Raw genomic sequence first — 27,995 nt, 5'->3', positions numbered from 1 at the left:
TGAGGGACTTTTTTAAAAGAAGCCTTCAGACACATTAAGTCTAAGATGACACTAAGCAGTCTGTGGTTTATATATTGTATCTACTGCATGTGTGATGATGAGGCTTTGGGCCATCATCCCACCTTTCCTGTTTAATGGGAGCCCCATCCTTTTTGCTTCACTTACTGCAGACACACACAAAGACTCTTGTCTCCTTTAGAGCTGCTGTATGCAGGTAGCATTCAGAAGTTTAGTCTTGAAGAATTTGGTTCAGGGTTGCATGGGGAAGGTTGTGAAGGAAGATGTGTATTACATTTTCTTTGTCCAACCCTGATTAACAACCTTTTAATCTTTTTTCACTAAAGTCACTTTAAGTAACCCATTGCCCATGCAGGCCCTGGAGACGGTATCGGTTTGAAGGTACAATTAGGGGCTAAATTCTAGATAATACTTATGTGTTGTTAACATTTTAACACATTTTATATGTATGTATGTGGCTGTTGTGCTGAAGTTCACCACAGGGACGACTGAGGGACTTGATATCTACAAGGTAAAAGTAACTTGGTAATTTACTCATTCATTTTGTGTGTGTGCTGTATATGTTGCCTGTTATGTATAACATTGTTTTACCCTACCAGCAATGTTAAGTTCGACCTGAAGTTTCTGCAAGTAACATTGGAGCCAGATTTGGGTTGCCAGATATTGTGCTGTCTGAGTTTTGAGGTTAATGTGATGTGAGTGAGTGGTGTCTGTATGTTCAGGTGACGGTGTGTGTGTGTGTGTGTGTGTGTGTCAGTGCCCAAGTCTCCCGGCAGCAATCAGGAAACCCCCTACCTGTCTGGCTCAGATTAAAAGTGTATTAGGTAGGTATTTTAATTAGTTCGACTTTTTGTGTCGGTATTAACATATTTTTCCTAGATAGGCTAGGCTAGATCCTGAACCCAAATATTTCCACTTCTATATATATATATATATATATATATATAGAAAAGAGAGAGAGAGAGAGAGAGAGAGAGAGAGAGAGAGAGAGAGAGAGAGATATTTATACACACCATTTACCATTCAAATGTTGCAGGAATTCTTTAAATATTTGATAAGAGAAAATCATTACAGGGGTTTTAAGCAGCTATTCCGGCATGTGCATGTTCTGCTCTCAGCATCTCGGCCTGCTGGTGTCAGTGTGGAAGAGTCTCTTGAGGACAAGGAGCTGCAGGTATCCAGTAAGGAGGATGATGAGACTTTGGGTCGCCGACCACCAGTTGACGTAGCTGAGGTTGGACAGGAGGAGGTAGTGATCTTTCCCTTTCCTCATCCGAGCAAAATTGTAATGATGCCACATGTGAAAGATCTGATTCTGGAGCCTCTGTACACTCTCCTGAAACAGATAGTATATTTATTAGTTAAATATCACATATAACTGTGATATTTAGTGCGACATGTATAAAACTGAAAACTTTAAGGTTTATCAAAGCAGAAACAGAATTCCTTTGGATAACTTAACTATTGGATTACTAAAAATATTCATAATTTGTCTTGTCTCTTACAAAAAAGCAGTAGCCCACCTGGTCAGATATCTTTGAGCTGTCAGCAGAGATTTCCTCTACAAAATGCTCAAAGACGGTTTCATTTATTTACCTCTTATTTCACAAATAAAGAAAATCCTACAAAATGAAACCAGATTGGTGCAGCAGTTTTTTCTTCTCTCCCAATGAGTCATTGTGACGACCCCCTCCACCCTCACCTGGACACTAGGCGTATTCCTCTGAGCTGTAGGTGACGTCTGCTGCATCAGAGCACTCCTGGGCCCAGCAGCTTCAGCCCTTCAGAGCCTTGCCTCATTCATTGCAACCCTGCATAACATTTACTTTCTGTTGTCTGAACTAAAAAGCTCCCATCAGAGCAGGATTCATGTTGCCAGGAAATCTCAGGATCTCTCTAAAGCATATGATGCAGTTAAATGTTGCCCTCTGCTGAGAAACTATTGGTTTTGCTTTTTCACTTTTGTGTTGACTGTCACTAGGTACTGTAAATCTCAGAATGTCATTGTATAAAGCAAGCCACAATTAAGCCGAAAATACCCATATAGACTTGAATTGAGACTCATACCTCAATACTAGTCAAAGTGCTGTTGAGGACTTTGTGCCCTTCCTCCAGATCTCTCTTTGATTCCTCTGATCCTTCGTAGATGACACCAAAGCTCAGAAAGACCCTGATTCCTCCAAATTGGTTGTTGTGGTTCCCAAGACACATTCGGTAAAAACCTGTCAGGAGGAGACTACAGTAACTTTAGAGGAAATATACAGTAGAGTATATAATGGATGGTGGAGATTGATCCTACCTGTCAACTCAGTCTGGAAATTCAATCGACCAACGGCTTCGTTGTGTGAAGCCACCAGAACGCCCTGTGGTGAGTTGACCGTCACAAACAGCCGGTGATTGTTGGCCATCCCTGTTACCCACTGTACCTGTGAGTTCAGAGATACACAGTAAAACTCTCATTAGACAAAATGAACACCTGCAGAGAGAAACTCACTTGTCTGGGATTGACAAGAAGGTTGGTGATGAACTAAATGTTTCTTACTATATATCTACTAATTGTGAAAATCCCGATCTATCTCTCTGTCTGTCTGTGGCTCCGTATCTCGAGATCTATTCATGTCACACTGGTCATGTGTATTGTTTAGGGCCCAAGGAAGTGCAGTGTGGAATTTGTGAGACGTTCAATATTAATAAACATCAAACCTTTGTTCTCAAAGACCTTTTCTCCGGAGGTGGAAAACAACACCAATCCCAACTCTTGGATTGTAACTATTGAAGTTAGCAGGCTAACCAAGTTAGCCTGGCCATCTTGTCATGTCACGAGTTGCAGTAATGTCAAACATCTTGTCTTGTAAATGCAACAATGGCTGAAGCACTCGACAAGGGACCATCACGACCACCTGCTTCCAACAAATAACCAGGCAGCAGACAAAACTTACATACTGCACCTTTAATGTGATCAAACTAGACACAGTTTAATCACTGCTACAGTTTTCTGGTATTTACTCAACATTGGACACATTATATAATTTTGTCTATGTGTCTTACCACAGACACAACAGTGAGGCTCAGAAGCAGAACCTGAAATGGATATATGAGTTCATGCAAATGGTTGCCTTTCACTTTGCGGGTCACCACAAATTATTCACATAACAGCTTAGAAACCTTTTAGTTTCATCAAAAATCTCCACCTGGGCTGCCATGAATTTTTATCACATTTTTATCAGAAACTTTTTTTCTCTCTCTCTCATTCTGTAACAATCACATGTTTAGAAGTCACCTTAGTCACCTTGAGAGTCAATGAGATAAGCCTAAAATGCACAAATGCACAGGCACATCTCCTGTTGTGCATTTATTTTATGACAGCACATACGATTAAAGACGTATGTATCTCTGCAGACAAGATGAAATCCAGTTTACTGTGAAAATCCTCACCATATATGTGAAGTAGAAGCTTCCACTCTGGTGGGCAAAGTGCCAGAAACACTCCATCCCTGCAGCAGAAACCTCGATGGCAAAGTCATATTTGTCTGATCCCCTGAACAATCCGACGGTGTCCCCCTCGCTGAGGGAGGGTTCAGACTTTCTGGCCCAGATGCACTGAGAGCTCAGTATTACCATAAGCAGAGTGTTCAGCAGCATGGCTGCAGTCTGAGGAGGAGAAGGACGCTGCGTTCTCCTTTCTAGAGTGAAGGGAAATTATTAACCACGATTACAAACTCTCAGTCCCAACAATGAATGTTTGATAACATATCAGTTTAAATTTAACAAAATCATCACTTGTATTTGGACAGAATTAATCAGTAACACTTTACCATGGTTCATGAGGCTCACTCAGTGCTTACTTAGTGAACATTTTTTAAAAAGAAACTATATATTTGTAAGTTGTTTTTAAAGATTCAAATCTTCAGTTCAGCTCAGAGCCATATATGAAGTCACAAAGTGTTTACAGACAGAGAGAGTCATTTATTTGGATTTAGTAACAAGGGAAATAACATAATGTTACACCTATCGACTGTTTACACCCATGTCACTTTCTTCATAACTTCTTTCTCATGTAGAAAGCAAAAAAACAGTCCTCCTATTCAGTACTCAATCATTTGTTTAATCACCAATGTTCTCCCAAAAGAAACCACAGAATAGATTATATCTGCAAGTGTCCTAAAACAAGATCTGTTTACATTCAAGACTTCTAATCACCTTAAGAATTATGACTAGAGGAGGTCATGTAACACTATTGTGAAGCACCAAAGTCTATGGAGAACAAACAACGTAGTTTGCTAAACCTTGGAGGAGTTCATGGTTCTTGTTCTTGTTCTCTACCACCAGAATCTCCATGACTACATTTAAGAGGGTATATAGTTCATACACTTTTGACACTTTAAGAGTGTTAAATAATGTTGAGATCAAATGAGCTTTAAAGGGGACATAGCATGCCCATTTTACCACAAGTTGATATGGTTCCTTGGGGTCTTAATGAAATGTCTGGAACATACTTTGGTCAAAATACCACAAGGATCATTTAAAACAGCACCCTTTTTACTCTGTATAAAACAGCCCTCCACAGAGCGACCTGTTTTGACTGCCTGTTCCTTTAAATGCTAATGAGCCAGCTCCCCTCCCTCTCCCCATGATTTTAAACGATATAAATTACATATTTTATATGATATAAATTATCAAATATGCATCCCATACTTTGTATTCCCTTGTTGTCCTGGAGTTTTAATTTTCCCAATCACATAATTAAATGTCCCCTCTGCCCATCCACTACAAGCACACAAGCAGACAGACAGAGAGAGAAAGAGAGGTGGGGGCTATGAAGACCATCATTTACCCGAACCCCGACATTCAACGGGTACAACAACAAGCGGAGAAAGCAGAATCGCGGCTGACCTTATATACAGTCTATGGGGCTGACCAGCGGAGAAATGCTCGCCCTGGAACAGCCAGGCGGCGCGGCTGAGAACGGCGCTGCGCTGCTCGCAGCGGCACTTCCGGTCCGTGTACCCCGCGTAACTACTGTAACCCGCGGAACTACTGTAACCCGGCGGAACTACTGTAACCCGGCGGAACTACTGTAACCCGGCATACAGTAGAGCTGAACATCGGAAGTCTTCCACACAGCTGGCAGTGTGGAAGACCGCTGCAGGCAGCGCAGCGCCGTTCTCCAGCGCGCAGCCACTTGGCTGTTCACACGGACGAGCATTTCTCGCTGGTCAGCCCCATAGACTGTATATATAAGGTCAGCCCGCGATTCTGCTTTCTCCGCTTGTTGTTGTACCCTGGAATGTCGGGTCGGGGTTACAGTAGCGCTGAACACTGCGGAAGTCTTCCACACTTTGGCTGTGTGGCGCTGACACAAATTCCAGCTCACGCACGGAGAGCGAGCGGTCGCTCCCGAGCAGCTGCTGCAGCCTCCCAGTCCCAACGATCCAGACAAATGCCACATGTGAGTGAATCGCGGGCTGACCAGCGGAGAAATGCTCGCCGTGAACAGCCCGGCTGCGCGCTTGGGAACGGCGCTGCGCTGCCTGCAGCCTCCGTAAACCCGAAGTAACGAGTGTGGGGGACGGGGACGGGGGGCAAGACCATGTAGGAGACTTCCAGTTTCTTGTTACGACACAATACCCAGGAAGGGCAATCGAGTCGCTCAAGCATGACGTTTCTGACTTAGAGGAACTATAACAAAACGCGAGTGTTTTTTCCCAGAGTTTTTGGGTTGGTAGACATGCCAGATACCCACATTAACCTGTAGAAGCACTAACAAAGTGGAATTTGCATGCTATGTCCCTTTAAGACAAGAATGTGTGAGGATGTAAAACACAACCAGCATTAATTCTGATGTAAATAATAAATGAGATGATGCAACTCCAACATACAGAACTTCCTCAAATCACTGAGCAAGAAAGTAGGCCTCTGTATAACACACACCGTTACTGTCCACCTCCACAACAGCAGCATAAGCAGCCGTGGTGGGTTGAGGCCTGGGGGCTGCTGCATCATGATACAGAGAGGGAGCTGCGGCAGGAGAATAACGTGCAGGGGCCATGGCACCAAGCTGCCCCAACCCATCATCCCAGTCGACATCTTGGAGCATCCCGCTCTTCGTGCTCCATGGATCAACCTGTGCAGCACCAGCGAGGATGTGATAGGTGGCTCTCAGGTCTTCGTTCACACTGTTGAACTCACTTCGACACTTCACCAGGTTCACAAATTTGGTCTTGGCACATTTCTTGACCAACTCGTGGCCTGCAGTCAGAGTCATGGAGAGTTTCCAAAGGGCTCTGTTCACATTTGGGGCGATCTGGCCTGGCCCCCTTTGCTTGATGGCCTCAACCAACTGTTCTAAATCCTTGACTCTTTCTGCGAGGTGTCGACAGAAATCTTTTTGGATTTCGCATCAGCAGCCATCCAGGAGATGCCCCTGCATAAGCCCAAGATTTTTTCAATATGCTCCATGTAAAGCTGAAAAAAAAATCTGAGAGGCAAAAGAAATAAAATGAAAAGATTATTCAAATCAATCAGTACGAACGAACTGTTTAAATGGGAAAGAGCTAAAACACTCTGTAAACATTTACAGATCTATAGACACATTTTCATTTTCAAATTTTTTTTCAAAGATACCAAGTATATTAGATTGAGTTTTGACGAAATGTGTTTGTCTGTATCTAATGTGGTTTTATACTGTGAATATACTGTAGTGTGTACTGCTTATATGTGTGGCACCGTGACTGCAGTCTGTCTTGTCTCTTTCTGATATTGAAAGTATGATCTGCTGCCAATAAGGACATCACAGAGTGACACAGAGCTCCCTCCCGGAGGAACACAATGGGCGGGGTTTTCTCATAAACTCCCTGGCTGACCGAAAGTGACTGGCAGAGTGCAGCGTTCACATTCCACAGAAACAGGCCAAGTGAGTTTATATGTTTTTTACTGTACTTGTTTACTGTGGGTGTCAAAGTAAAACTGAAAGTGTTATGAATTTGTGTGGGGGCCTCTGGTGGTCACTTTCGACCCTTTCGTCACTTAAGGAAGGACACAAACTATTTCAATATATATTAATTTGGCTACTAATACGTGCTGCGCCGGGTATTCTATGTGTAAATGAAAATAAAAGAACAAATAAGCCATTTATTTATGTTGCATAAGTAAAGATTTATTGATACAATCACTAATTTAGGTATTTATTGTCTTTCTACCTCACGTTACCGTTGTATTCTCTTGGCTTCGGGTTTGAAATATTTACTTTCGCTTCCGGGTCACATGTCAGGAATGCAGAATAAGGCATTTCAAGGCTCCACAGGAACAGAGATTTGTCCCTTTTCCAAGGACTTTGCTCTTAGTGAATTATGAGACCTTTTACATGCACAGAAAAACAATGACACACCAAAGGAAAGGGAACAGGCCCAAAATCATATGGACAGCTGCAAAAATCAAGAATTACAAATAGTAGTAACAGCACTTCATTCAGCCATGTTTTGGTTCAAATCCTTTATTGCATCATATTAATGAACTGATTCTAGTGGTTCCCTGAAGGGAGCTGCTTTGATTAGACTACACCTGCTGGTGGTTTTAGTGGCCTGAGGAAAACATCTCAAACTGTTCATGTTATTATCTAAATGTTTCATTATATTGTGTATAGAAGTTCAGGGACAAAAATACAACACCAGAAAGAAAAATGGCTTCCACAGCCTTTTAGTTTAATTAGTGGATCCAGGTCCACCGTGTGTTTGGAATTCAGATCTGTTGGTATTTCTGACTGTGAACTGTGACACAGATTGTGTCAGCAGCGCGGCTTCTCCTCCTCGGTCTTGCTGACAAAGAGTCTTTTGAGGAAGAGGAGCTGCAGATACCCGGAGGTGACGATGAGGAGGCTGAGGGCTATCGACCACCAGGTGATGTACTGTGAGTTGGACAGCAGCAGGAAGTAGTCGGCGCTCTTCCCCATGCGACCAAAGCTGTAGTAGCGGAACACGTGGAAGATGTGGTTCTCCACTTTGTGAGTCGCATCCTGCAACAGCAGCAACACACAGGTCTGAATAAAAGTACCAGAAACTTCTTGAAAATACTAATGTTACTGCTGCCTTTATTACCCCATTCACTTCTACTGGTCTATTAGTATTCTCCTGATTATGACACCCCTGGGAGGCCCTAAAACCATTACAACTATAACAGCTCTGTGTTACCTCTATGATGCTCAGTGTGTTGTTCAGTTCTTGGCTGACTTCTTCTGTCTTCTTCTTTTCCTCTTCTTTGCTCCTGGCAGGGTCCTGGTGGCCGTCGTAGTAAACACCAAAGCTGAGGAAGACCTGCATGCTGCCGAAGCGGTTGTGGAAGTTGCTGAAACACATTTGATAGAAACCTGGAGGGACGCAGAAGTGACAATATACTGTAAGTGCACACAGTATAAAGTATTGCTGTGTGTGTGTGTGACTAACGAGTGTGGCAAAATGCAGTGCAACCTAAAGGGACAGTTTACCCAGAAATGAAAATTCACTATCTTCTCACCACTATGCCTATGGAGGGGTGGGTACAATTTTAAAAACGTTATCTGAAGCCAGGAAGTTTTTGAGTGTGGAGGTTTTTTACGCAATTTTTGTTTCCAAACAGTCACATTGTTAGGTCTTCTTTTTCTTTGATTTACCTTATTGAGCTCCTTTGTTTTAAAGTCAACCATTTCTTATTTTGATGTAGTCTTTCGGTGAGATTTTAGCAATATTTTGTTGTTGTGACAGATGTATGAACGGAGGGACAGAGGGACATACTGATGCACCGATGGACAGACAGACAGACCTGTTTCCTCAGCCTTGAAGTTAATCTGACCCTTCGCATCATCGACATTTGACACTAACAGACCACCGGGGGCGTTGACTGTGACGGACAGGTGTCTGTCATGGCCGACTCCCGTCACCCACTGCACCTACACACACAAAACAGAAAGAAGACAAGTAGAAAATCAAACAGACAGCAGGAGCAGAGGGACAGTTGCATAACCTTTCATGTACTGTTGACCAGACAAGGTTTGCTGACGAAATAGTGCAATTGTGTCTCTCACAGTAAGGGGCTCCAGTTTGATGTTCCAGAGCAAGACACAGTATCTGATATATAAGCTCCATTACTGAAATATTCATCTCATAGGTTGAATCCTGAGTTTTTACACTTTGCTGAGCTGGAATGATGGCATCACAACAAAAACCTAATGAAATGAATGAAAACATCAGATCTGTGAGGAGCAACAAGAAGAGAAGGGAATATTCCTCACATCACTGGATGAAAGAAACGTTGTTATCTCCATCAACAATCAACTCATATTCACACAACAGGAGAGGACGGAAACTTTAATCTTATTTTATTTTGCAGGTTTCTGAGGATAGTGAACTCCTGATCGTTCTGATGCTGATGCTGCCATTAGGCCAAATGTAAATGTGGTGAGCATGTGTGCATGATACACGCTTTTCCTTTCCCTGACCCCATGAGCTCTCCGTTTGGTGTTTAATGTTTACACCACATTATTATGTCTGAAATGCAAGTGTTAGAATGCTTGGGCATTTTTTTGGTAATCGTTGTAATTCAAGAATATAGAACACAGACAGTAGTATTTTACTACATTACAATGTGTCGAGACATAAACAGACCTTCACAGCACTTGCACCATCTTGTGGTAGAGAATTGAATTTTATCTGCAGACTTTCCCACATGAAAATTAATTTTATGTATGACATATGTTAAAAAAATAAAATTCAGTTATGTAGGTTGAGTATTATAAGAGCTTAACATCTAATTCTACATATCAGATATACTACTCGACTATGTGTGGAAAAATACTCAATACATGTGAATATACATACAGAATACTATAAACAAGTCTGTATTATATGCAAAAAATGAATTACTACTACTTACTACTAATACTACATAAACATCACACACTGCTATTCTTTACACACAAATACATTATGTATAAAAAATGACATGTTAAATATGAATACGACATGACTATATGTAAAAATAAACATTTGAACATATTTCAGGTTCTATATTAAAAAAAAAACACTGATATTATATGGTATATAAAAACTATATTCACATTTGAAGGAAGTTGAACTGAACTAAAGATTTTCTAAATCATCTTTGAAATAAATCTGCTCATGTTGCAGAGAAAACTGTGTGGAGGCCTCTGCCTTTCATCTCACCATGTAGCTGAGGTAGAATCGTTCTCCACGGTGAGCAAAGTGCCAGAAACACTCCAACCCAGAAGCACGGAGCACCACAGAGAAGTCGTACTGGTCGGCGCCCCAGAACAGCTCCTGGTCTGTTATGTTGGGGTGTAGGTTTGTCATGGGCCCACTGTGAACTGGAGCCCACAACACCAGAATAAAAAACATAAAGGGAATCCTCCACAACATGTCTGAAAAACAGGAGACTTCTCTCATTGAAATGTGGAGATAGAGTGAGTGTGTGTGGCAGCATGGAGAGTTTAGAAATGATTAACTGGGACAAAAATGTTGCCTCCATCAGTGGGAAAACTGGGCTGCCTTCACAGGTGGAGTCAGCACTGATAGAGAGAAATAACACTATGAAGGGCTGAAGTAAGAGCCAATCAGAACGGGTGATTTCTACAAGTCAGAATACTGGAAAGGGATTCTACCAAGAAACAAGTAACAACAAGTAATAACAAAGGGTACAATCTGATCGAATCATCTGCAAGGATCTAAACAGAGACACGGGATAAGCACTGGGAGCAGGTATTTCTCATTTCACACAGCCTTGAAGGTTTGATGAATCTGAAGAGAAATAAAAATGTCCCATTAAAAATCCCACAGTAACAACAACTTTATTTTTTTAACAACAATATTCATTAAGATGAGAAATAAAATGATTTATGATTTATTTCCAGCAACTATTCAAATGGTGTTTTCATTAGATTTGTCATGCTTTTTACATTTCATTATAGTGCAGATCAACTATTACATACACACAAAAACATGCTTTAGAGGAGTGGTTCCCAACAGTTTGACAAAACTAATCTATGATTTAAAAACATTTAGTGTCCAAATTTGAATCACTCACATAAGCTTGAATGATTCATGTGGAAGCAACAAAGATTCTCCACATATCCTGCATCATTGGCCTGTGAGTAGGTGGAGAGATATTTTTTGCCCCTAGCTGGGATGATGTTCCCCCACCTTTCTTTTCACAGGGTCAGAAAACAAGCGATAGATATGGAGACTCAGCTCTTGCTTAGAGACACTGAACCAGTTTCCTCTGGCTCAGAAACAGCCTCCAGATCGAGGGACAACACAGAGGAGTGGAGTGCTCCACATGCCCAGCTGGACTTTCTGCAGGGCCTTGACTGCAGGGGCTGGTTTCGATTCACCACCACCACCACAAGGAGGTACAACCTCTGTGGGGTGTTTGAATAACGTTGCGTCAGACTGAGAACTCTGCCCCACCCCTCCAGGTGCGTTTAGGTAGAAAGCTTGATAGTCTGAGTCCAGCGAAGGGGCTCATCCAGAGCAGGGAGGGCTGACCTCCAAACACCGACCTCAGGCCTGCCCAGCGAGTCCGACGCTCCCATGTTGGCTTCTCGTTCCTCAAACGCTCAATCTCCTAACAGATAAAGACACACAAACTAATTACATAAAGAATAGGAATCTGGAGGATCACTATGATCTGCAGAGCAGACAGACTACACATCAGTGGGTTACTGTTTGGGAGCCTGGCTGGTTTATGGACATGTGCTGTGAGAAGATAATCAGAGAAAAAAGGAATATACCCACTGCCCTTTGAGTGAGAATCTTCATAGCAAAGAGTTACACTTGTTAATCAAGTTTTAATGAAGCCAAACTATGATTCTGAGTAACACATGAAAAATACCATGAATGAAAGAAAAAGAGTTCAATTATGAACAAAATATGATTCAATCACCTTCACGTATATTCATAAAAATATAATTTAAAGTCAATCTGAGGACCTATTTACATCTGGAGTCTGTCTTCTGTGACCATCTGTGATTAGATCTCACTTCCTAGCACTATTTGCAAATACACACGTCTTTTCTGTTTGCAAAAAACGATTGTAATTCTGTTTTAAAGGCAACAATGCATCCTGTGCCTAGCCCATAAACTGTAGGGCCTGGTATTAAAAGAAGAAATTGGGTCTTCCAGTTCATCCAAATTGGCCAAGATGGTTGGCGCTATAATAATATCTCTCTTTGAGTTTTAACAAGTTCTCACACATAATGGACAAAGGCAGCTTTTATTTAAGACTCAGAGCTGTCGGCACATGTTAATACCACATCTGAACAAGGTTTAGAGTGTGAAAAGCACATTGAAGATATTCTACAATATTCTTTACTTTCCAATGTTGGTATCACACTTCATCACAGTAAACTCATACCAGTGGGCACAGACAGCAGTGGTGCAGTTGGTTTTTAACAGTGTAAAATGTCCCACTCAGTCAGCACATAACCTGGTCATAATTCTTTAACGACTAAATTTCAGTACAAAAAACAATGTTTTGTGTATGAATATCTGCTGAAGCATTATTTCTAGAAATTTCAGTGTGATTGAGTTGTAAACATACACATAAAAGCAACATTATACATTAATAGCTGCTCATTACACACAGAGAACTAAAACCTCACCATAACAAACACAATGTAAGACATAAGTCCTCACCGTCTCATCGTTGCAGATGGAGTGGAGCTGAGTGCAGAACATGATGGCTGTGAAGGTGAGGAAGAGGAGGCCTTCCATGCAGAGGAAGATCATCAGCATCATCGTCGCTGGAGGAGAGAAATCGCTGCACTCTGTGCAAAGACAAAACAAAAGCAGGCTGCTGGAACAGTTCTCTTAACAGACTCCACATCACATTGTATTCACAAACCACACATGTGTGTAAACAGCATTATGACACTCTCTGTTTTCATTAGAGAAAACCACACTGAGGAAGAAATAAGGATGGTAACCTCTCCACTGGACTCTGATGCACGTGATGAAGTGGTATCCACAGAGAGCCAGAGCGTGACCAGAGATTACAGCAATGTACATCTGCGGTAAGAAGAAAATGTATCAGACGTCTTCCTTCATCTCGCATGTGATAGACCCCTCAAAGTATTTTTCATCACTTTCAGTCTGCTGTGTTGCCACATGGATTACATATGGCAAAATAAATGACAGAAGGTTTAGATGTAAAGAAAAAATAGAGGTTACCTGCTCAATGCAGAAAAGTAAGACATCTTACAATATAGATGATGCACAAATACATGAGAACTATTCTGAAATGGGTTTTTTCATGGATCATGGAGGTCTGCCAAATCTGTGGGGGGGACGCTGCAAAGCTGCATCTATCACCTGAACGTTTTGCACCACATTCATCCTTTTCAGTATGATCACCACCATCAGTAAATCTGCTCACAGCAGCAAAATAAATGAATGTGGTGTTTGCCTTGGGTTAACACTTTTAACTGTAAACCCAAATTTGTGCATTTCACCAGCTAACTGTCTCATGGTGTTGACCTCTGAGCCTAACAGCGTATTAACGTGGAGCAAGCTCATGTGGTTATCTGGAAGCCAGAGATGGCTGCATTTACAACAGCAACAAATTATTCAAATTGATCTTCTGACAATTTCTCAATAAATGAATTAATTATTTGGTCGATAAAAATGCCAGATACAAGTGAAAACTGTGAAAAGCATGAAATCAAATGTACTGTTTTTTTCAACGATTTATCCAAACAATATTGAATTTACTAACACGCAAGACTAAAAGCAGCAGTTTTTTCATGTGAAATTTATATTTCTGTCTGTTGAATAATCAATTAATCAACTGCTCGCTCAACATAATTTCCAGATAGCCTCACAGCATCATCCTCAGCAGCATTTTAAACTAGTCAGAATCTTACTCAACATCGAAGCTCTGAATATCTTTCTAACTATTCATACAAATGCTACAACAGCACTAAAAACACAGTCTACTCTTTGTCTACACACAAATCTGTCACCAACATCACTTCTTTAATCCATCAGAGAGGAGTCACTGGTCTCAGAGAGTTTAGGTCGGCAATTCAGGAGACTGAACATAGACAGAAAAAGATAAAACCATTCAGACTGAAAAAAAATTATCCAGCCATGTTTTCATTTTCATTTTAAAATCATCACCAGCATCTACTCCCTCTAAAATGTACACTCTCTGCTAATTATCTTCCACTGATCAATTTTTGGTCAAAGAGCTGCTGTCTTAGTTACTTTCAAACGGCTGACCTCACTGAAAACATGAATATCTGAGGCAAATAGGTGCCTTCAATCCTCTGGAAATCTGCCATTTTACGTTACCAAACTTTCAGTGCTTTTTCATAACATACACTTTCCTGGTTTTCCTTTCTAGAAGTGTCTGCAGAAGAAGGTCAAATAACCTGGACTTGAAAATGAACTTAACAGTGAAGAGGACGAAGAAGCGCTGGTTCTTCTCTCCGACACAGTTGTTGACCCAGGGACAGTGATGGTCCATCTTTCGGATGCAGCGCTCACAGATACTATAGAAGAAGAGCATGGCAGCATCACTTACTTTCTGCGCTCAAAGTGACACAAAATAACCACAAGCAGACAAAATTCAACCCCAAAGATGGCACACATGGTCGAATAATCTGCCCCGGCATAGCAAATTGTTTATTTACGTTTTTGTTAAATTGGCATATGTCAATGAGCTCACCAGCTGTCTCAGACAGCCCAAAGTTACTGTCTTCAGCAGGTAAGAAAAAACATTCCAAGACCTCTCTGTAAAAGAAACTATATTTCTTAATTAACTGAATAATTAGGTTTTAAAACCAACGAAAAACATTTAAGCATGGCAGGGGGACTTGGGGTCACTACCTGCAGTGATGAGCCCTCTCAGGTTTGATGCTGCAGCATTTTGGACATTTGTAGATGACCTTTCCTGGCTTCAGCTGCAGACTCTCCAAGTATTTCTTGTTGGCGTTTCCTTTTGGAACAGCTCCCTGAGAAGAGGAGGGTGGAAAGAGAGGATTAACAGAGGAGATGGTAAACATATCACACTTGAATTGCAACAAAGTTCCTCTAATTTCTCTATCAAAAAAAACCTCAGCCTCCTCACTGGGTCAGTCAGCATGGTGCGCAGGTGGGAGGCCAACGCCAGCACCGCCAGGCTGTTGAAGACCACCCCATTGATCACAGCGTACCAGAAGCTCCTGGAGGGAAGCAGCATAACGAAGGTGACCACAAAGTCAGCGAAGAAGACCAGGAACCAGGTGATAAAGGCACACACCATGCCGCAGCAGTCCTGGATGAACCAGAGCTGCTTAACCTCGCTGTGGAAACTCCTCTCAACCGCCTCCTCCTCCCCGTCCAGCAGGGGGTGCTGTTGCTCCATGTCCCTCATACGGTGGCTTGAGGACATTGTGCCCTGCTGGAAGTAACAGAAGACAAATGTGGATTTCAGCTGCTATTAATCAACATTTTTGCCAAACCCAAACTTTTTTAATTTACTACCCTGTCGTTGGTTTTATTCATCGGTTGCTAAAAGTAAAGTATATCAACTGCAGTGCAATTGACAATGATATTGCTTGTCAGAGGTTTAACATACAGTAAATAATTTATAATAATGAATAATGCCTTTCAAATTTACTCACAGTTACTTTGACAGAGTTTACCTTGCCATGACGCAAGAGAAATTTAAACAGCAGCAAAGGACACGAGCTCTGCACTATCAAGAGCATGGATGCATGTTTGTTGTAGGTTAGAGCTGCCACTGACAACTGTTTTCACCCATTTATTTTCTTCAATAGATAAATTCATTGTTTTGCTTCCAACATGCTGCCAGAACTATCTTATTTTATCTGACCAACAATCTGAAACACACACATATGTGTGAAGCTGGAACATGAGTCTTTTCTTCAAGAAAAAATGTTTCTGTTGATTGACTCAACAATCAATCAATCAGCTAAGTACTCAATAGAGCGCACACCTCTGCCAAGGCCTAAAAGTCCTCAATTCAATCAAACCACACCAGATGTGTACACACTCACAGGTATCATTTCCCTAAATATGCGTGACTTATTTAATCAAGCTCCATGAATGAATTCCTGAGAATGCAGTGAAAATGCCCTATCAGAGATAAAATATTTCTGAATGCGTCCATTTGTCTGGACTTCTTCCTTGGTCCATAACCCATCCTTCCACCTAGTTTCAAAACAATCAGAAAACCTATCCTCCTTGACAGAGAGAATTATTGCAGATCTATTGTAGATTGCTGCAGATGTAGTTTGCTGTGAAAGAGAAAAACAGCTTGAGTGCAGACTCAGGATGATACAAACTTACTTCAAAGTGACTCTACTTTATGACATTATCTCGTCTTCCTTTCGCTCCATGGAGTCACAGGCTACTTTCACTCTGGGTCACATTGCTGTAGAGAGCAGAATAAAAGTTGTACTGTTGCTGAATAAGATTTAAACCTTTTCGGTTTGTCGATGATTGAAACAGAGAAGTTAGCTTTACCTTTCACTGTGCACAAAGGTGACAAACCTTTTTTCCCCTTGTACACTCTGGTAGGCTACAGATCAACAAAATACACTTGTAGAGATTTAACCTACCAACTAAGCCCAAAGAAGCAATGGTAGACAGTGCATTTACTATAGCTTTGTACATAGGTATAATTTTCATTTGATGCTATTTAATACTTCTACTCTACCACAATTCAGAGGGAAAACGTTATACCCTAACTAAGACTTGACAAACACAAACAAACTCACAATAAACTTATACAATGCAAAGCACTGTAAAATCATTAAACATGCGTAAACATAAATCAAACATAATTTGACTACTTGCTTCAGCACCACTGGAGAGTAACTAGTAACTGTAGCTACGCGATAAGATAACATAAGATAAGATAAGATAAGATAAGATAAGATAAGATAAACATACTAGCAGCACAAGGAAGTAGCAGCGAAACAGGGAAAAGAGGAAAAATGTAGGAAGAAATAAAAAATAAATATAGAAACAAGAATCTAGAAAGAAATTGATAGAATAGAAGTACTATATGCAATAAAAAATTGAAATGTCCACACGGCTGGTTATCTAAATGTGCAATATAAAAGGTAAAAGTTGTGTAAATGTGCAATAATCAATATGGGCGGCAGTCTTTCTTGGATTATGGGCTTGTGATTGAATTACAAATGTGAAACAGAAGAAGCTATTGAGTTGCCTACAAATAGAATTCATCTTACATTACAATCCATATTTGTTCGTGCATCTGCACTGTCCTCTGCTCACAAGTCCATCTGCAGATGTTACATGTTGATGTCCACCCTTTCTTAGCTTGTTGTCCTGTTGCACTACTGTCTTCTACACTTTCACTCTATTTGCACATAGTCGTTGTGTTTATTTTGTAGCCTCTTTTTACTGTTGACTGTTTGTTAAGGACACTGAGCGCAGTTAACACACACATGACACACAATGCTGATTCTGAAATAGAAATACTGCAGGAAAGTACAAGTTACTTAGCTCAGTAATAAGTAACGTTAGCATAACACGCCAGACAGCGCGTGAATGCATGAGACACATTATAGGAGACAAAGTGCATCTTTGAATAAAGCAGGTATTACACTACGACACCAGAGGCAGCAGAAAGACACAGCAGTGCACGCGAGGCAGCCAAGTAGCTAACCTGCCCTCACTGCTAACACGTCCAGCTGTCATGTCGTTAGCTTGTGAGGCTGTGGATGGTTTCCAGGGTCCTCACCTGGCAATGGAAACACACACAACAGCCGCGACGGACGCTGCAGGTCCTTTCATTGTCCAGCTGGCGGTGGGAAACCCTCACGTTGTGGACACAAGCAGCAACATATGAACTTTTCGGCGTTTTTAAAAGGTTGACAAATAAATAAGGATCACTATTCTACAAGCTCCTTGTTCCCAGGAACAACCGCCCCTGCCCTGACGATGATTGGCTTAGGTTCAATAAAGAAGCACGATGATTGGCTACGCTTAAGGAAGAATAGAATCAGGGTGAGCCAATAAGAGGCAGGGTAGCTCCCGTTCTTCTTCCGCCAAGGGTGGGGAGAAATAACGGGTTCTTCTTTTATTTCACTAAGACCTGTGTTTGACGCACTTTAGAGAGATATTTAACATTTTTGAAATTATTTTTCTGCTCGGACTCATCTCATATTTAGTCATGTATTTTCTGCCCTTCCTTCCATTCCGTCCCGTTTGTGTTTGGAGGAAGTGTTTCCCTCCAGGTTTCAGATAGCCAGCACTTCTAATGAAAGCTTCTCAGCCTTTAATAACCAGGCCCCTTTCTGTCTGAGTTAAATACATCAACAACCAGACCTCTGCACGAACCCAGAGAGAATTATCTTCATTTAGTATAAACACTGTTCAAATAAAAACCCAGATCAGTTACTGGAGTAAAAGTACCAATACCACATTTACTAAATATTCCATCACATCTAAAAGCCCTGGATTCAAAATCCTACACAAGCGACAGTATTTTAAAAAAAGGTCTGACAAAGGACCTTTCCTACATTGAGTTATTGGTGTTTCAGCAGTATTGTACTGTTGCAGGTACTTCACACTAGGTACACCAGTACTTCCCATGCTAAATGTACATTGTTTTGTATGGAATTCTCAGACATGTCCCTCCTCTATTTTTGTGAAGTATTATCTCTGTGTCAGTAGGACTTGATTTTCAATCCCTGTGGTAATTTGACACTCGTTTCTATTAACCCTGTGACATAAAACTTAAATACTTACATTATATAATGACTAATAAATGCTAGAATCCACTAAATATGAAAATGTAGTTAGTCAGGAGAAAAGAATGTACTTTATTATATCAGCTACTGGCAGACTTAATCTAGAAATGACTCTTTCCTTCAGTATTGATTTGACTTTTTATGAATTAAATGACTGTTCTGTTAATAACGTCAAAGGTTTGATGCTATATGCTAAAGACCAGTCAGGCTACTCTTGATTCTGCAGCTTCGAAAAAACCTTTGAGTTAATAAGAGCTCACTCTTTATTTGTACAGCCCTTCACTGTGTCCTTTAACTGAATGAGCCTTGTGATTAAACTATGTTCTCAACTGTCTCCAAAGTCAAGACTGAACATTGAGCCAACACAGATGGAATCAATCAATCATATTTTTGTATTTGTCTCATTATGCTTAACAAGGTTCAACAACCTCTGCCCTTAACCCTCAACAGTTAAGAGTGAGGGAAATCTACCCCAAAACAATTTGATGGGAAAAATAACTGTCGAAACTTCAGAAGGAGCCACATGGGAGAGTTTGTGTTCCTTGATGTGCTGAGAAGAAAATGCAGTTTTCAACAGTTCATGTGATCATATGTTCAAAAGCTACACAAACGCTTCCAAAAGGGACCTTCCATATTAAATGAGTAAAATTGTATACGTTTGTGTGTAAAACTATGCTGCACCCACACAGCTCATTGTGAAGTCAGTGTTTAGTAGTGCAGTCTAATGTGTCACAGGAAAACATGATGCGACTTGAACTGATGTGAACTTTTGCAAGATATTTAATTCTTGTACTTGTTAAATCTCTCCAAAATACAGAGAAAATGAAAAAAAGAACTAATATCAGTGCTTCCAAGTATTTAACCATAACAGATATGGTTCCAAAACAATAATAGAATGTACTTGTAAGTTTCAGTAAAAAATTAAACCGCTCAGAAAAAATGCAGAATTAGTCTAAATCATAGTTCAAATTACAGGTTTATTATTGGTTATTTGGGAGTGAATTAAATAAGGCACATTCACATCATCTTTAAACATCCAAACCTGAAAATAAAAACACATACAAAAATGATTAAGACTCATCGCTGGGTTTGAAATTTGAAACAAAAAGATGCTGCGTGTGTGTGACAGGCTAAACACAGACAGAGGGAGAGCACCGTGTAAACCTGGTGAACAGTCACAGAGGGAACGGAGGCAGTGAGCATCACCCTCACTCAAACTGTTTGCAATCAAATACATCCAGTCAGATAAGTGAGGTGTGTGAAGAGGACATTAATGTGACCAGTCACACTGAAGGGGACAGTTATACAGCACTGCCCTGTGACTTCATTATACTGTAATACAGTTGTCTTGAAATGGTTATGTATATGAATACTTATGTTATAGGAGCAACCTGCTGGTTGTGCATGTTTTATTTGGTTCCTCTATGTTTCACATCACCGCTGGTTACTTTTCAAACTCATACCATCTGTTGTTAGTTCCGTCTCTTCGCGGGCAGTCATTGGTTTAATTTCATTCCAGTGTATTGTACAACCGAGCTGCAGTGACTTGAAACGGACTTGAGATGGGTAAAAACATCAATACTGAATAAATACAGAGAAGAGTTTGTTTTTAACAGTATTATATCATGATGTGAAAACCTCTAGTGAAATATAAAATGTTACACTTGCATACATTACTGAACAATTCACAAATGTAAACTTGAACTTTTCCTAGTTATTTACAAAAATTAGCTGATTTTTGACAACATAATAGATCAGTCACTTTATTTCTCATTGAATTAAAAGTGCATAAAAACTTCAATCAGACCTTTTAAATACACCCACACAGTCTTGATGAAGTCTAATGAGCAGTTATTAAGTGGATAAAGCTGCTGTACATACACATCATAGCTGCCAATTTACTAAGTTCTGATTTTAGTTAGTTTTCCCAAACACTTATGTTTTCCCATCACAACCTCTGCAGTCTTGTTTATCTGATAGTCGGATAGGAAAAATTCACAATCGTAGATGAAAATCGTTTTTACCTGTGGATGACATTTTCCTGCATGAACCGACAATATAGAGTAGTAGGGGGCTCAGATTCTATTCATCAAGTTGAATGAGGATTATATCAACACATTTCTGTGGTTAAAGGTGCTTTGTGTACCCTGTTTGTTGTCAGGAGCAGGCAGTGGTGATGGTTACCTGCCAACTTGTTTGTTGGTTTGTTTGTTTGTTAATCAGCAGGATTACACAACAGCTACACAACTGATTTCCACAAAACTTGGTGGAGGGATGGGACATGGGCCAAGGATCTTTTAGAGTGGATCCAGACAAAGGGATGGATTTTTTTAACATTCTCACCAGTTACCCAGAGAATAATGCCTGAATGTTGATGAAACAAATCAGGCATATTTAGAGTTTGTGGTGCAGCTTCACTGAATTTAAATGACTTTTGGGTCGCTGGGTACAGCAACTTAAACATATGTTTTAAAAGTGATATATAACTATATCTATTATTATTATTGTTGAGCATTCTTTTCATATTCTACCTAAACTGTACCACATATATGTATTGACATAATATATAATAGGTTCAATGTGAAAAGACATATGCATATACACATATAGTATACTGAATATACTGTATCTGTAAAATTACTACACATTGCAATGCAGTGACAGTTAAAAACAAATAAACGTGCGTCTGACTATTGGCAGCAAGTTTCAAGAATCAAACTGAAGTGGCTGAAATTAACTGAAAATCTGACGATACGATTTGGAAAATCATCAACAGTGATGGATTTGTAGTGAATGGATGAAAAACATGCAGAGCCAGAGGTGTGATCCTTCAACTTTATCCATGTCTGGGAAGAAAACACATTCTCACGTTCAGGAGAAGTCGAACCTCTCTGAACACACAACACCCTCCCGACAACACAGTCATAAATAAAATGTAAATGTATCCAAACAATGAAACAGTACATGGAGAAGTACGATGTTAAATGGGAGGGAAAAAAAGAGAGAACCACTCAAACTGTAAATCAAATTCAACCCTGTAATCAATCCAATGTCTAACGTTCAAGTAAAACAAAGTTCAGATTAGAGCTGCACTCTAATGGCTTTACATAAAGCAAAAGCAACAACATTCAAACAGTATCAAACTAAAACAACATCAGTTTGCATCCCTTTTTCTTTTTGTTTAGCCTAGAAGTAGAAGAAAGTGCTTCACACTCAGGAGAGGAGGGGGAGATAGAGAAGCTGCTTCAGGGTAGACAAGGGAGGAGGGGGATCCTCAGCTCTGTTAGTATCACTGCTCAAGTCACAATGAAATGATACTTGAGCAGAATCTTTTAAATCCATATTAGCTATGGAAAAATCATGTTGAGGCTGGATTCAATGAAGGGAATCATTCAGCCCAGTTAATTTAGAACAGTGTTTGCATTGTTAAAGACAATCAGGACACAACAATGTGAAAAACGTCAGGTCCTAAACATGTTTTATCTGTATTCGGTTGTGTTGTGGATGTTTTTCAATTAAGAAAAGTAAGTCAACAGGATGTTTGTTAGGATGGAAAAGATTAGTGCATTTTAGTGCATCTACTCATACATATAAAAATTAACTCCTGAAATGTGTTCGTCATGACAGCTCCTTCAAATCCAAGAATTTCTCAAGTTTAAAAACGACAGGGAGGGAATCGGTGGATTTGTGTGTGCTGTCAGAAATGTGGAACGGAAACCACTACACACCTTTTACACTTCATTGTGACTTTAAAGGAGCAGTTATCCCAAATTACAAAAAATAGTTTCACTTTACCTTCCATGCAGAAACAGGTATTTGGTTCATCCACTTTTTGAGTCAGTCTCTGAAATTTCTGCCTCCACCTCTGCACAGTGGAAGTGGATAGAAACAACATCTCTTTCTGCAAACAGTGTTGTGGTTTCTTCACTGGAGAAGCCCCAGATCTTACTGTGAAGGCTGTTTTTTTATTTTAATACAACACAATTGAGAAGGTGCAAGTGCTAAACCCTGATGTATGATGTTGTAACTTTGCAGTTGACAGCGCTGCAGTGGAGACAGGGATAAAGTTATTGCTGCTGTGATAGCATTGAATAACCTGACCATAAAGTTCTGAACCTGTGTGCAGTGTTGTGTCTGATTAACTGACTTCATGGATCATTGTCTCACGCCCACATCAACGCGGCACTGTGTTATTATTTTATTACACTGCTGTTTTTTGACTGAATAAATGAAAAGAAGAGAACAATTGTAGTCATACAAGTTAACTCCATTCATCTCTATTGTACTGGAGTGGAGGCAGAAATTTGAACCTGCAATACAACTACAGTAAGTGATCACATAGGTTCTTTCTAATATGAGTGAACTCTTTATCCCGTGTTGTTCCTGTGAAGTAAAAGCTGTAGAAAGCTTTTAGTTGAATCCATTTGACTGTTGGATGGGGGGGTGGTGGTCAGCGTGGTGGGTGGGATTAGAGTTTCCATCTTTGCCTTCTGAAGTCAAGGGCTCTGTGTCGATACAAGGCCGAGTTTGGTCGTCACATGGCTCCACTAATGTTCCGTTTATAGGCTGGAGGCTTTGGCTGTTGGCGTGAGACGGCTCCTCTGACTCATGTGAAGCAGAGAGGTTAGTGAGGATGTGTGTGGGAGGGGCTTCAAACAAATAATCGGCATGTGATGACGTGTTGGATGGCGGGGATGGGGAGGTCTCGCTACCGGTGCTACAGCTCGAGACATCAGTGGAGTGAGCTTCATCTGTGTCTCTGGACGTGTGAACACCTGCTGACAGAGTGTCCTCAGTGGTTCTGGGGGTGTGTGTGTCGTCAGTCTGACTGCTCTCTTTCTGGGAACAGTCAGATGCATTGCAAGTTGGAAAAGACACCAGCCGCTTTATTGTGGTTTCTCCAGAGTCCAGGGTGTGACAGCGTCCCAGGGGCCGCTCTCCCCGCCGGGGCCCGGGGTCGCAGCTTCCTGATGGACTGCTGCCCTCCACTGTCTCCCCTCGCCTCAACCTTCTCCTGTCTGGATTCTTCTGTGAAGAAATAAGGTTCAACTGTTTTACTGTTACTGTCATTCATCCTCATACCTAGAATACAGCTGAGCTAAATGTCATTCCTCACTGACCAAAGGGCAGAAAACAGTGCAAAATAACATACATCATAAAAAGAGAGCAGAATAAGAAGGTGTGTGTTATTTGAGTGCAGGTGATTAAGTTGCTGTGTGCACAGCCGTATGTAAACACAGCAAATTGTGTTCACATACATTGGCAGAATAAATAATCAATACTAAACAGATTACCGATGTACCCCACCTCTTGCCCAATGTCAGCTGGGATCGGCTCCAGTCCCCCCATGACCCTCAAAAGAATATGCATATAAGTGGTATAGGTATTGGATGGACAGATGCCACTCCAACTCTCAACTGTAAGGTACTGTCTAAGAACATGCTCAACCATGTTTGCTTTTTTTGTGAAAAAAATGTACACATGAACATTCTCCATTGTTGATAATCATATATTTAATTTTATTCTGAATATATATGCATGTATTTGACATAAAATCTGTATAATTTTTCATGATTTCTGAGATGTATTCAAAATACTATAAATATGATAAATATCTCAGAATGGTGGATCTATTGCCCAGAAACATGTGTGATGTTTCACCGCCACACAGACGAGAAAGTCTCATTTATTGTTTCAATTAGTATAAAAGTCAAATTTTAACAGACTCTCACTACATTTTCTTTTTGTAAAGACAGAAAGTGAATTAAGGGAAATCTCACCAATTTGAAAGAAAGCTATTTAAAATACTAGCCATGTTACTATACTATTTTAAGAATCTATAAGAGCATTCATTTCAAGTGTACAGCTGAGGATGACATGTCAGTATTCTGAGAGCTTTGGTATAATTAAGTGAAGCAGAAACTGGTGAATGAAAACTTAAGTGGTCAGTCACTAGTTTCCATCCTCTGGAGACCATGAATGTCTGTAAACATTAAATGGAAATCTATCCATTTGTTGTTGAGGTATTTCACTATGGACTAAATAGGTGGACTTGGCCTCCTTGCCTTGTTGTGGCTAATACATGCTCACATAAGGAGTGCAACAGTGAGAATGTGCACAGTATAATACCTGGTTCAGGGTTGGTGAACACCTGGGGGGAGAACCAGAGGAACCTTTCTTCATCTGCTGCATCCTGAGTTAAAGGACATTAAAACAAAGTTTAAAAATGACTTTTAAACAAGCAAAGTCTATAGAACTCTAGATAAACAAGGCCGTCTACCTGCTGATGGACTGAGCCAGTTTCTGTCTCCTGCCATTGGAGTGATCCTGCAGCCTGAGACGCTGCACAAATGAATGAGCTGTAGTGGTGACAACAGAGAGAGATCATATCCTGATTAACTACTGACACAGTAACTGACAAAAACACCTGAAATGAGAAGAACATCTCAAGTACAGATTGATAGCCTTGTTCTAAAAGCTTTAAGTAAAAGGTGTCTTCTCATCAAAGAGGATTCGTGGCAGTTTAGAAATGATCAATGCTGCTACTATTACCAAGAGCTCCTTTGGGCACAGAGAGGAGTTTGATGGGTTCATCATCAGGGGAAAGTCCAGACGCCTTCTGCAGAGCTCTCAGGATCTCAGTGTTCTGCAGAGGAGAAGAGGAATCAGTGTTACTGCTGTCAATCTTTCTAATCCTGCTTCAGGTTATTTGTACATTGCTCCACCAACCACTTTAATTGACAGTTGAGCTTTAATCCTGTTGACCGGTAGAAAATCAAATCACAACTGACAATAACATTCTGATGTGACATATACAGGAATATTATTTTAAAGACACCTTACATACAGTAAGTTATGGTATCATCACTACAGCCGGTGTAAACATCGATTGAGTTTAGCCGGTTGGTGTATAATTTAAACTGACAGCACAGTGGAACGTGGATGTGTGCTACCACAGTACAATAACACTGTGTCTTAATTTAAAATAGTCTAGTGGGTCCAGTGTGTACAATCTAGGGAGGATCTATTGGCAGATATACATTAGTGTATAACAAACAGCAGAGACAATGTCGGCAGCGTCGGCTGTGTGGGATTTCTTCAGTCTCAGAGAAAGATCACCGTTTAGCAATTTGCAAGACATGTTCAGCCGACATTTCAAGAGGGGGTAATACCACCAAGGATTTCAACATGGCATCTAAAGTTACACTTGTCACTTTTTCTGTTTTTCATATTATTCAAGTAATAAACAAATATCGGTATCGGTATCGGCTATCGGCTAGATTGTTGTTTTAAATATCGGTATCGGTCAAGAAATTCCATATCGGTGCATCCCTAATATATATATATATATATACACAGTGTTTGCAGGACCACCTTTCCACCCAGTTCGTAGGCGCAGTCCAGTGGCGTCCTCTGCCTCTTGTTTCTGAGGCCGGGTGAGGCTCCACTCCTCAGCAGCAGCTCCACCAGTGCCTGGTTTCCGGCCCGCACCGCCTCATGGAGAGCCGTGTTCCCCTGAAGGTTTGCTACGTTCACCAGGGCGTTACTCTGCACAGATACATTTTACATCTCTTAGAAAAGGCATCTTCTAGAAGTTCCTACACTGATGTTTGTTTGAGTGTTCATTGTCTGATAAGTTTGGTTGTAATAAGTTGTTTGATGCTATAAGAACAGGGTGAAATTTCATGATTGACACTTGAGATTGACTCGCAATTGGACGAGCGAATGCATGGGTGGGACCTTGATACTTAGGCTCCACACCACGATCACTACTGAAAAGACTCTGTTCCCCAAACGATGTCACCAACATAAGATGGCCTGGCACCTCTATCAGAGACATTTTGGTTTCAACTTTGTACAGTGGGAGGAAGAGGAGGTATGTTGTTCATCTTTATTTACAGTCACTGTGTGGAATATGTAAGATTGCTGGTTTCATCAGTTTGTTTGCTGCGTCATTCAGACAATGGTGATTTTAAACATTAATGTTCCTCGTGGCATTATTCATTGAAACATATAAAAAAAAAGGAGCCTATTGGTCGGATTATTCCTGCAGTTGTACACAGATTTTTTTCCTTTTGTCTCCGTCATGCTGCCAGGGAACAATACTTTTTATTGACGGATCTGCTCTAAGAACATTCTGCTCATCTTAATGGTTTTCCTTCTGCATAGGAGATGAAGAAGCTCTGTAGCATCTTTCTCTTTCTGACCTCTCTCACAGCTTTTACGTCATTCTGGCAGCATTTAATTCAGACTTGACTTGTTGAAAGTGCTACAACAATGTTGATGGCTCCAACCCAATACAGTTGCAGTCATGGTGTTTAAGTCAAAGTGAAAATGGTTTTAATTCATATGTGTTGAACTGCAGCCACAGTGTGTTTACCTGTAAGAGGGTAGTGACTGTCTCCAGGTTTCCACAGAGACAGGCAAGTATCAGAGGTGTGTTGCCATAGTGATCCTTTTTATTCAGTTTGGCATTGCACTCAAGCAGGAACCTCACCACCTACACACATGAAGGACACAAAACACACTCAGTCACTTCGTCATGTTGATACAAAATCCTTCACTGCAGGGGAACAGAAGCCCTGAAGCAAATTGACATTGATGAGGCATCAAATATTGTCTTTAAGATATTATATAACAAACTGAGCTCAATTAACTGACTTTGCAAAAGTGGTGTGATAGCAAAGATGATGCGCATAGAAGTGCAGTGTGAATGTGTGTGAATGGGTGAGCCCGACTTGTTCTGTAAAGCTCTTTGAGTGGTTGATCAGACTAGAACAGCTGTATAAATACAGTGGATTTACAGTGAATAGTCCAAATTTGGATGCTCTAGTGAGTATTCAGGGTGGACAGATATTATGTGTGGTAAATAAACTTCTGTGTGTGTATGACCCCATTCAGACCTGTTATGAACAAGTGGACAGCGCTACATAAAGGTGTGAACTCACGTAAGACACATTGAGACACATCTGTATAGTCAGACTGACTAAAAACAACATAGTTTGGACTTTGTGAACAGAAATTGTGTGGAGACATGTTCTAATCCTGGGTGTGAACAGTCAGACTGTGACAGCTGTCCACTTGTGATCTGAACACCTGAAACAGGTGCTAATACCAGACCTGAACAGGGGCAGTGTGTGTGTGTGTGTGTGTGTGCGCAATGCCAACTGTTCACCAGACGGTGGTGCCACAGAACCTGACAAAA

The 27,995-nt window shown here is 40.7% G+C and overlaps 4 protein-coding genes and 1 long non-coding RNA gene across 13 annotated transcripts in view; 1 reads left to right on the top strand and 4 right to left on the bottom strand.

The window, feature by feature from the left end:
* Positions 1–1,132: 1,132 nt before the first annotated feature.
* On the bottom strand, positions 1,133–6,283 carry LOC118110027 (transmembrane emp24 domain-containing protein 6-like). The gene is made up of 5 exons (XM_035157569.2): positions 5,956–6,283; positions 3,454–3,701; positions 2,318–2,444; positions 2,086–2,240; positions 1,133–1,354 (listed from the first exon to the last, which is right to left on the bottom strand). The coding sequence occupies exons 1-5, from the start codon at positions 6,281–6,283 to the stop codon at positions 1,133–1,135; spliced, it is 1,080 nt and encodes a 359-aa protein (XP_035013460.2).
* Positions 6,284–6,876: 593 nt separating this feature from the next.
* On the top strand, positions 6,877–10,097 carry LOC118109890. Of its 2 annotated transcripts, none has more exons than XR_007032721.1 (4): positions 6,877–6,931; positions 7,796–8,051; positions 8,285–8,409; positions 9,379–10,097. It is a non-coding gene; the product is annotated as an uncharacterized LOC118109890 (long non-coding RNA). The 2 variants fall into 2 exon arrangements; XR_004696867.2 differs by lacking the exon at positions 9,379–10,097 and adding an exon at positions 8,754–9,299.
* tmed6 (transmembrane p24 trafficking protein 6) lies at positions 7,223–10,700 on the bottom strand. Its single transcript, XM_035157339.2, has 4 exons — positions 10,212–10,700; positions 8,812–8,938; positions 8,205–8,380; positions 7,223–8,029 (listed from the first exon to the last, which is right to left on the bottom strand). Exons 1-4 carry the CDS (start codon positions 10,449–10,451, stop codon positions 7,802–7,804), a joined length of 771 nt encoding a protein of 256 aa, XP_035013230.1. The 5' UTR covers positions 10,452–10,700; the 3' UTR covers positions 7,223–7,801.
* A 126-nt stretch (positions 10,701–10,826) lies between these two features.
* LOC118109887 (palmitoyltransferase ZDHHC7-like) lies at positions 10,827–18,000 on the bottom strand. Of its 7 annotated transcripts, none has more exons than XM_035157335.1 (8): positions 17,704–18,000; positions 16,356–16,440; positions 15,133–15,444; positions 14,892–15,016; positions 14,458–14,554; positions 12,989–13,070; positions 12,699–12,829; positions 10,827–11,628 (listed from the first exon to the last, which is right to left on the bottom strand). In XM_035157335.1, the coding sequence occupies exons 3-8, from the start codon at positions 15,433–15,435 to the stop codon at positions 11,449–11,451; spliced, it is 918 nt and encodes a 305-aa protein (XP_035013226.1). In that variant the 5' UTR covers positions 15,436–15,444; positions 16,356–16,440; positions 17,704–18,000; the 3' UTR covers positions 10,827–11,448. The 7 variants fall into 7 exon arrangements, with proteins under 7 accessions (XP_035013226.1, XP_035013228.1, XP_035013223.1 ...); XM_035157337.1 differs by having other exon boundaries at positions 15,133–15,441; XM_035157332.1 differs by having other exon boundaries at positions 17,779–18,000.
* A 1,747-nt stretch (positions 18,001–19,747) lies between these two features.
* The window catches only part of ankrd27 (ankyrin repeat domain 27 (VPS9 domain)), a 38,158-nt gene continuing 29,910 nt past the window's right edge, over positions 19,748–27,995 (bottom strand). The window contains exons 23-28 of one of the 2 annotated variants that reach the window (XM_035156293.2): positions 27,171–27,290; positions 26,165–26,338; positions 25,343–25,436; positions 25,071–25,149; positions 24,920–24,983; positions 19,748–23,815 (exon numbers count right to left, since the gene is read on the bottom strand). In XM_035156293.2, the coding sequence (XP_035012184.2) occupies positions 23,201–23,815; positions 24,920–24,983; positions 25,071–25,149; positions 25,343–25,436; positions 26,165–26,338; positions 27,171–27,290 (1,146 nt within the window). In that variant the 3' untranslated portion in view covers positions 19,748–23,200. Of the gene's footprint in view, positions 23,819–24,919; positions 24,984–25,070; positions 25,150–25,342; positions 25,437–26,164; positions 26,339–27,170; positions 27,291–27,995 lie in introns of both variants that reach the window. The other variant, XM_035156292.2, reaches the window with a different exon arrangement.

The sequence above is a fragment of the Hippoglossus stenolepis genome, chromosome 5, assembly GCF_022539355.2.
Source record: "Hippoglossus stenolepis isolate QCI-W04-F060 chromosome 5, HSTE1.2, whole genome shotgun sequence".
NCBI lineage: Eukaryota > Metazoa > Chordata > Actinopteri > Pleuronectiformes > Pleuronectidae > Hippoglossus > Hippoglossus stenolepis.
This window is presented reverse-complemented; position numbering and strand designations above follow the sequence as displayed.